Below are 10,434 nucleotides of genomic sequence, written 5' to 3' on the forward strand. Positions count from 1 at the left end.
AAACTTAAAAATTTTGGTGGTTCATTGTCAACCACCCGACCCTACACGTTTGAAATTTGTCTATCTTTATGAACTGTATGAAAAAACTAACTTTACCAAATAATGTGCATTAGTAAATAATGTGCATTAGTAAATAATGTGCAGAGACCTATGCTGGTAGTCTTTAATAAAGCGGCGAGGTTCTGAGGGTCTGATGCTACTATCGGCCGTTAAAGTGAGCATAGATTTTTATAGGCTAGTTCCAACGTCACGTTATGATCAGCTGGTCGATCTCAAATCAATGGACCCCGCAACACGACACCATAGTAGCGTAGAGCTCCTTGTTCGTCCAGGAAAGTACTGCCGCCAAACCGTAGCATTACTGCATTCCGGTTTTGAAGTGTAAGATCAAATTACAGGCACATGGGACTTGTCAACTTATGTCGCAGGGTGACGGGCGCAGTGGCAGTGCCCCTCAGATCTTTGTGATTTAGTATGATATAGTAGATACTGAGTGGCACTGCAACTGTTATGGACAGGGTGTTGCTTAGCATCAGACCCGCAACTTGTTCGTCATTTGGTGCCTGCGGTAATATTCATATTGAAAAAGTGCTTCGTTTGCTGTTGATAGTACATGAGTTTCGAATTGAGGTTAGAGATAAAATATCTACGAGTAGATGAAAGAATCCGGTCCGTTGCGCATTGTTGAATCTATTATAACTTTAAGCGTATTATATGCAGTTTGCCAGACTTTGTCAAGGTTGTGGAAAGGTTGGACGAGATTTTGTTTGTAGGTTATATCAACACAGTAGGTTTATGTTTCCTGCAAAAAGTGAACAGATGACATCATCATTATATCGAGTGTAAAAAAGTTGCAACAGAAAACTATTCAGTAATTAAAAAAAGGTAATTTGATGATAATTTGATATTTATCTCGTGCGGATTTCGAGTGTTTCAGGGTCGTATTCCAGAACTTTACTCAATGCTCAAGTCAGAACTTGAGCAGACTTGAGTATGATTTCAAGCACTGGAAATACGACCCTAATTGCAAGGACTTGAGTATGATTTTCAGTGCTCACTGCAATATTCAAGTCCTGACTTGAGTATTGCAGTGAGCACTGAATTACGACACTCAGTGTTTTGACGTGTTCGCTGTGGAGATCCGCAGCTAAATAGCTACTCGGAACGGATCTTCTTTTCATCTACTCATTGTACTTACACACAAAAGGAAGCTCCTAGCTTAGACGAGATCGATTCACGAATCAAAAAACAATTTATACCTTAATTTCTAACAAAAATGCGTTGAGTATTCGTTCCGTTGAGATTTCATCCCGTGCTTGTGTTGTTAACAGAAGTGCGAATAAATCTTTAAACCTAGCTGCCGTTCTACGACTATTTAATTATGCTCCTTATATCATAAATTGCAGTAGTACTTTACATCTACAAACTTAGCGTTGTGACAAGTGTACCTACGCTTATTCTGGGGCCGCACCTGCGTCTACGTCACGCGCGAAGCAACGCTTCCCGAAACTTCGTATGTTCTCCGTTAAAGTGTTTCCTACTTGAGATAGAATACCGTTTGTTCGAACATTAATTGCTCGAAAACGTTGGCTCCATTGTCGATTTGACCTATGAATCTTGAGCTCTAAGGTGTGTCACGTCTGCCCCGCTACCCCCTAATTTCGCCAACTTTTCAGGTCGGTTATTTATTAAAAGAAAGTTATAATTATGTCCCTTCACTTCAGCATTTAGACGGTGCCTCTAATCAGTCCGAGAATAACAGTAGAATTGAACAACGCTATTATGACCACGTTGATCAACTTGTTGTATGTGTTGCATGCAGGCCGAACCTTCGCAACAATAGCCGATAATGGTTCGTTATACCTGCGTGTATCGATCATTGTGCTAGGCTTCGTGGCGGTAGATGCAATTGCGGCCCCAGCATTACAGCTAACAGTCGCTGTAAACATTTCTGTCATCGCTGTAAATATCTTTCGAAATTTAGGCCCGTACGTATTAACATCATGTACAGGATCGACATTAAGACTTACTTAAATCAGAGTGTATCGTGGGCTACTAATTGGTTGTGTGCCATTCGAGATATCTGACAAACAACACCGCTCAAGTAATTTCTAATAATTTTAAAAGAATCTGAAAAACTGTATACATTATTGTATACACATATTTTGTAAGCTATTGTTTTTGATAAGGTGCTTTACTGCCCTGCTAAGCCGAAAGGCGCTATCTCTGAGTTACGCCTTTTTAGTTTTTTTTATGCCATTCAATAGCTATAAAAATTTCGCATCTAATGGTATAATAGAAATAGCGCTATCTAACTTAAAACATTTAAAAAACCACTAAGAAGTATTTTTAAATACAATACAATTACATAAAATGCAATTTACAAAAAGTCGATTTTCTCAAAACTTACTCCGATTGAGATAGCGCTTTTCGGCTTATCAGGGCAGTTTATTTATTGGAAATAAATAATTGTGCGGGTGTGGTTACATCATTTTCATTGACATTCACGGCTTGTGATCTATACGTTCAAAAGAAAAAAACCCGCAAATTTTGGACTTAAGCGTTGTTGCTTGCTGAGCGATTATAGCGAGGAATGATCCGAGATCGAGATGGTTACAATACATTGTGTATTAATGGGCGGTAAATGAGGAATTATACGAACGGAGTCGAGGTTCGTAATTTCCGCACCGCCCATGAAACATACAAATGTTTTTCATCATACTTGAACGTAAATAGCATGAATGCATGCAGGCTAACTTAAAACTCAAATAAAACCCTCGGGCCTTTTTTCTGCTCATTACAGCCATGGTCGGCAATGAAATTTATTAAATGAAAAAACTCATGACTGACCTTGGCTGTAATGAGAAGAAAAAGGCCCGAGGGTTTTATTTGGGGCATACTAGTCAAGGTAGACTGCATGCAATCGTACTATTTACGTGCAAGTGTGATGAAAAAGCATTAACAAACGAGAACTTGAAATCTCGAGTACCATCTCAGCCGATACACACTAAAGTCGAGTGAGTGACTTTGAAGCTGTTTATTGATACGGGCAGTAATGTCCTAAATACGAGTTGTTTATGCATTTTTAAGTACATATATTAAAAATAGTATGGGGTGACATTTTTACAAATGTACCATATAATTAGCATTTGATAATTTCGTCGCAACCATTGTGCTGAGATGCGGCACATAATGTGCAGTCAGTGCTCTCACTTATGTATCCACTATTTGTACTAAGTACAAATAATGGATACCTAAGTGAGGGCACCGACTGTACCATAGCGGGCAGAGTTTTTTTGCCAACTAATCATTTTCGTTATTTTGACGTCTCCATGTCGACGCTTTATCAAAATAACGAAAAACCATAGGTTGTTGAAACACGGTTTTCTTTGTCGCTATAAATTCTTACAACTGCACGCTTTTATTTAAAGTATTAAACTACCCTCAAGAAAGCTTCGCAGATCGGCTGCAGCTAACACATCAAGGCGCATTTTAGCCACTGAAATAAAAAAATAAAAACATTTGTATTAATTGGATATTGAAAAGAGAGAGAGAGTCGACAAGGCAGAAAATCTTTTACTAGTATTAGGACTCTCATTATTGTTTAGTCGACAATTTATTGTAAAATAAAATTATTATTTTTTTGTTTCTGACACTTCGCGGTTTGCGTTTGTGCCACTGCAAAACGAGATGAATCCTCTTCATTAATATGAAAAATTGTGTTTTCTATTCGTGAAAAAGTTGCTGCTAGTGACACAAGTTGCTGCTAGTGACACTTGTTTTTATGAAAAGCCAAGAAAGAGAAAAAGTCGTTAAACTTACTTCAGATAGATTTAAGTTTATGTTGTCGCTTTGCGAGGAATCGTTTGTGTTGAAAACGTCTGAAAAAATAATAACAAAGCTTAAATGTTAATGTACTACTAAAACAACAACGTGGAAATAGTAAACATTGCCATTACATTTTATGTAAATTGAAGTAAGTTGTATAGACAAGAAGCAGTGAAAAAACCATATTTATACAGCGCAAATTATTGCCCCTCCCCCTCCCGATTCCTAATCACAAGTAAACCAATAAAAAGGCAAAGTAGTAGGTAGAGTCGTTAACGGGAACACCTACCAGTAATAATGCGAAAAAGATGTATGAAAGAAAGAACAAGCAAAGGCTGGCAAATATGACCGTCTACACATGGAGTCAAATACGCAAATACAGATAGATATGTGAAGTACAACCATGAGAGGTAAATTTGTAGTAGCAGCAATGTAGTATGGGCATTACTGTGTACGTTTTGGAAGGGTAAGGGTGCTGGTGAAATTACAGGCACATGGGACTTGTCAACTTGTCTCAAAGTGACGGGCGTAATGGATTTGCCCCTCAGGTCTTTGTGATTTAAAGTTCCGAGTGACACGGCAACTGTTATGGATAGGCGTGTCGCTTACCACCAGGCCCGCAACTTATTCGTTCCGTCACGTGATATTATATAAAAAAATGTGGTTTATTGAAATTAGAATATTAAACATTATATTAATAAGCATGACCTTATTTTCCATTTCAAACTCGTATGGACTAAAGTTTCTGTTGCATCGAAACCGACGCAAGTCGATTGTAATCGAATTCGAGTCTTTTATATTAAGATTATTTACTCGCTGCGGACTCGGCCATAAATTATTGGAGCGGGACAGCGATATTTTCTGCCGCATGCCTGATGACCAGGTACCAAAATAACTACCCAGTAGAGCCCCAAACGCGTAAGGCGCCGTGGCGGACGAATACGCGATGGCGTGACGACCTGGATGCCTACGATAAAGCTTGGATTCAGTTAGCTCAGGATCGGGATGCGTCGCCGCGTGGGTTGGAGGAGTGTCCATTGAATTTTACAGTTAAGGGGATGTTGGCCTGGCCCCCATGGCCCCTGGATAGCGGACTTGGGGGAGTATTGTTGCTCAGCATATAGGTGCCCGGGATGGAAGGCTCGTCTGGTGTTCGGCGAGTCTTACGTCAGGAGTCGGGGACCGATGTGTTTCTGGTGGAGGCGCGGACGCACCATACGGTACCCGCACCTACAGCGAAGAGGAAGAATACCCTAGGGGTTTGGGGTTCAGCCCCGTCCCACATAGCCCCGGCTCTGCCCCCGCAGGGCCGGGGTATCTGTAAGCAGATTACCCCAGGTAAAAAGAAATAATCGGGATGTGTGAAGGAATCAGGTGGAGACCCTTGCCCAGCAGTGGGATACATAGGGCTAATTGTAATTCAACATTATGTACTTACTAAATGCCCGATGTAAATGCAAGACCGCAGAGACGAAATCACCAAAGCGTAGCATGCCGTCTTTTCTCATGTACCGCAGCACGAGCAACGCCAGCGCGCGTTCGGGCACTGCGAATCCGACCTCGCGCAACGCGTCGCGCAGCCTCTCCGCGCGCAGCACACCCATTTTTTCGCGTGCGTGCGATTTGAACACCAATTGCCAGTGCTTCAGGCTGCACATCAAGTCTTTGAAATCTGACAGTGAAATGCGTCCCGTGCCGTTTTTCTGTTGTTACTGTTGAGGAAATATCGTGCGGCCATTGAGGTTCTAATGAGATCTCCAGATTCTCACTTATCGTTTTTGAAAGACAATATGTCTTGCGCTGTTGATTTAATAGTGTAAAAACTAACTAGTGTAACTCAAAAAGTGTATTTCTGCAGAATCGATGAAAAACGAATTACTCACTTCCCATGAAAGATCAATAAAGTTTAATACACACATCTAATAAATTTCCTATTTGCCAAACAAATTTAAATTAAATAAAAGGGAGAAAATAATTTCATACTTTTGAGTAAGGACTGTTTTGGCTAGAATAAAATTTTACGGTCAGTAGGGCTGGCACGATAGGGTGCGACTAGCGCAAGAGCGACATAAACCGCGAGATACTGCTAATCTCGCTTAGAGATGTCATGCTTTATGTCGCTCTCGCGCCGGTAGCGCCTTGTCTTGCTAGCCCTACAGCAATGATATCGCACTGCTGTTACAATAGTGTGATAATCGAAAATTTTAAAAAAATGTATGAAACAAATTAACACTATGTAAATTAAAGTTGTATACAAGTTGTTATAAATAAAAATAATCACATTATTTGTAATAATATTCATTAAGCATTTTTTTCAAATTTTCAAATTGCATTTTCTTATTTCCAAAATTTTGAGTTACGACACTATTGTAATAGCAGTGCGATGTGTAGAAAATTTGTAAGTTGAGACTTGCTTAAACAGAACATCCGCAAAAATAGACTGGTTTACTTAAAATTAAATATTGTACTTAGGTGGCATCGAGTATATAACCAGAAGTAGAGACGTAATGTCATTTCATTTGTTTGAAAACTATTCTGCCATATCATTACTGTGACAATTGCGCTCCGATTGGCTAGCCCGAGTTCGTAACAATTGACGGGTGTCGTCAATTGTTTCACTCCAAATCGACCAGTTTAACTGAGCTTTGCTATAAATTGAAATTGAAAATTGAAATATTACTTGTTTAATTACTGATGAAATATGATTCCGTTTGTTTTGTAATTAGATGTTTTGCTATTTTTCCCACACCACCGAATGGAACAGCCCTCCCATTGTTAGATATATTATCTATATTACAATATATACAGAATATTTTTGGAATATACGGACACAGGTCTGTTGTTGGCGCTGTATTACTTTAGCTTTCTAATTTGTGATTTCACCACAGACGAGGGTGGATATTTAAAAGTGATAAAAGTGTTATAAGACCTATTTGTCTGATGAGTTGCCAGGGATGGATGGCCCTAATTTCGTCTCTATTTCTGGGTATATATACGCTGATAGGTGGTTATAATTAGGAATTATTCAAAGGATACATCCATAGAGAGCACAATTTGCCTACAGGTATCGATCGAAGCGCAGCTCTTAATGTAATCGTTCGGCAAGCAAGCGTCCAACAGTTCTTGCAACTCGAAGGCGTCTATGGTTCTATGCTCATCGGCTAGTTGCAAAAACACAGCTTCGTACTGCGCAAAACTACTCGTTTCACCCACACGGGGTGCTTTGATCACAGCTGTTCTCAGCATCTGCGGCGCGTAGTCTAACATCTTCATTTTCAAAGGCTTGTTGGAAAATACTCTTAGGGAAAAGTTGGCTTCTTCTCGTGGCTCAAACGTTGTCGGTATGATAAGGTACGCTCCTGCTTCCAACTGGCATCTGCAATTTTATTAGTACCTAAGCGTCTGTTGATGGTCGCTTGTGTGAAACATTCTCCTAATGGAATAACCAGAACTAAATTCGCATGAGCTAGAACTTCGCGTAGCATTTCACAAGCTTTGCTTTCACAAGAACATTTACGTACTCAGTTACGACTTCAACGCTTGCCCCGCTTTTGTAGTTTTAATGTGATACAATGCCGCACAACATACCTGTGACTAACTTGACGACTGTTGGTGTACTGCGAGTTGACGGCACTTTTGATTCTCTTGAAGAGGATCGGTGGCGCTACTTCGAGGAGGGCCTTGGGCATCTTGTAGCTGCTGAAGCCAATAACTTTGGGGTCCATTGTGCTGTGTTGGTTGAGCGATACCACTACGGTATCAGGTTCGTTTAACACTACTTGGATTTGCGGATTCATGTGAAAAAAGCCTGGGAAAAGAGACGGTATACTTAATCAAATTGATTTCGCGACTTTCCTGTAGAATAGAATAGAAATCATCTATACGTACAACGCTACAACACAAAAATACACAGAAATAAAGAAAAGCAAAAAACATAAAAGTTACAAAAAAATAACGAAGGAAAACATGAAATTTTCAATAGACAATTTCATAACTTTTCACAATTCATAAATGTCATGTGTGCAGCTGTGGCGTATGTAAAAAGATCCACTCTGCTAATGTCATAGCCAAGTAAAGACTGCGACGCTGATTTTGAGTAATCGAGTATATAACCAGAAATAGAGACGAAATGTTATTTAATTTGTTTGAAAACTATTCTGCCATATCATTACGGTGACAACTGCGCTCCGATTGGCCAGCCGGAATTCGAAACAATTAAAGGATGTCGTCAATTGTTTCACTTCAAATCGACCAGTTTAACTTGAGCTTTGCTATAATGGACGCAAATTGGAAAATTAATTTTTAAATTAATATTTAGTTTCCGATGAAATGTGATTCCGTTTGTTTTGTAATTAGATGTTTTGTTATTTTTCCCACACCACCGAATGGAACAGCCCCACATAGTTTGAGATATTATCTTTATTGCAATAAATACAGAATATTTTTGGAATATACGGAGACGTACACACAGGTCAGCTGTTGGCGCTGTACTATTTCAGCTTTCTAATTTGTGCTTTCAACGCAAACGAGAGTTGATGTTTAAAAGTGATATAAGGTCCATTTGCCTGATAAGTTGCCAGGGATAGATGGCCCTTATTTCGTCTCTATTTTTGGTTATACAGGGTGGAAATTTATAATGCCACCTGGAGGGAAAGTACTCTAAATACTGGAGATAGAAATTTTTACTTAAAGGAAACATTCCTTTATTTTGTAAAAGAAATAAAATTGCATTCATAGATTTTCGATAATTTCTAGCAACACGCGGGAATCGAACTCGGTTTAATCTGAAAAAAATGCACCCTGCACTTTTATTGCATCGATCGATAGGGTTAATTATAAGAATAAAATCCCTCTCACAAAATTGGTTAATTAAATAAAAAAAAACCATAAAATCTTAACGTATTTAAATAAAACGAAAAAAATTGTAATCTAACTAATTAGTTGCTCGAAATGAGCTCCATTTTCTTGGATGCACAAATGTAATCTTTTAACGAATTCATTTTGAATAACTTTTAATAACGTGTTGTGATGAATTGTATTACAAATCGTATTCTATACAAAAATTCGTGACGTTTCGTGACACAGTTTGCTAATTGTTTGTCTGGTTCGAATTCAGCTGGATCGAAGGAATTTTTTCTGAGTGTTCGATCTTTGTATTAATAATTATAACAAACTAGTGGAATAATTTCTCAAAAAATAATTCAATATCATGGTGGTGAAAGATCCACATTCAATAAACTTGATTTATACATCAAATTCTCGTTTACCTACGAATTCTTAGTTGTTGGACGAAGGAAGTTATCACAACAATATCAACACTCATAACAACACCCTACTTACCTAATGTGACCATTATTTTTTCCCCTCAGAGCGGGACACCTGTACATTTATTATTGTTTTAAAAACGAAACACGTATTTATTTAAGATAGTTACGAAATGTTCAATGATTAAATTAAAAAATAACTAAAAATGTTGAATGATAAAAAATTATAAAAAAATAACTAATCGCGGTTTAGTTGGCATAACGTCTAACACGGTTTGCTAGGAGACATCGGTTCGAATCCGGCCGGATGGAGGGAATTTTTCCTAAATCTTCGTATTAATAATTATAACAAACTAGTGGAGTAATTTCACATAAAATTGAATATCAATTCAATAAAAATTTAAATACAGTGAATAGCGACATCTCTAGCCGGGGCTGGTAGCTGTAAAGGTATTTAACTGCGTGACGAAATACTTTCATAGATTTCTCATAGATGGCGCTACGGCTAAAAAGTCGTTGAAAAACCAAAGACAAAGATACGACAAAAGCACATAAAAACATTCGTGAGGTACGCTGATTCGTTCCGTGACTTAGATAACTAATTTCTGGTAAGCTTGCTTTATGTACTATATATGTACATCTTTCGCATTCGCGCAATTAAAAAAAATTAATGTCACGTCGTTTAATCAAAGCGGGACATTGTTACGTAGTTTGGGGACAGCGGGACACGAGGTTTAAAAGGGGCACTGTTCCGCTGAAAGGGGAACGTATGGTCACTTTACGTTGGTCGAAATCTAGTTTAGATGATAAATCAATGTTTTATACTAACTGACGAAGTTTCTGCATCCACCTGCAGAGACTCCTCGCCTCCAGCCGCCTTGGTGCATCTTCATCTGCCATTTGTGTTTGTCTGCCAAGGATGGCTCCGCACGACTGGTCTCCGCGTCTAGGTGCACCATTTCCAGCAAACTGAACGTGGCCACAAAGTCTGAGTATAACATCCAGAATCCTTTCGGAGACGCTGTAAGTCTTTCGCGCTCGTATATAGGTATTAATTTCCATCTGTACAAATGAAAAAAAAATTACATGAAATAGAAAATATAGTGATATTGGAGTACGTTTAAAACATTTAAAATCACAGACGTAAAACGTAAAGGCCTTATTGCTCTAGCTAGAGATATTTGTCTAAAAATTATACTAGGGATACAGAGTACGAGGAAGTTTCAATAGCATTTGGTATACGATGATGCAACATTTTCATCATCTTCTGTTATTGTATGTATGATATATAAATAATGTAATGTATGTATATAGATAATATGTATATGTCAGGTTTGTTTGT

The 10,434-nt window shown here is 38.5% G+C and overlaps 1 protein-coding gene across 1 annotated transcript; it reads right to left on the minus strand.

Moving 5' to 3' along the window:
- Window positions 1–3,324: 3,324 nt before the first annotated feature.
- On the minus strand, window positions 3,325–10,154 carry LOC113229351 (calpain-C; the record flags this gene model as incomplete). Its single annotated transcript, XM_026462908.1, has 6 exons — window positions 3,325–3,499; window positions 3,823–3,881; window positions 5,267–5,531; window positions 6,865–7,204; window positions 7,417–7,636; window positions 9,922–10,154. Coding segments are annotated over 6 exons (1,144 nt in total), but the record flags the coding sequence as incomplete, so codon positions are not given.
- Between the last annotated feature and the right edge of the window lie 280 nt (window positions 10,155–10,434).

The sequence above is a fragment of the Hyposmocoma kahamanoa genome, unplaced genomic scaffold (genome assembly GCF_003589595.1).
Source record: "Hyposmocoma kahamanoa isolate Upper Pololo Valley unplaced genomic scaffold, ASM358959v1 54647, whole genome shotgun sequence".
Lineage (NCBI taxonomy): Eukaryota > Metazoa > Arthropoda > Insecta > Lepidoptera > Cosmopterigidae > Hyposmocoma > Hyposmocoma kahamanoa.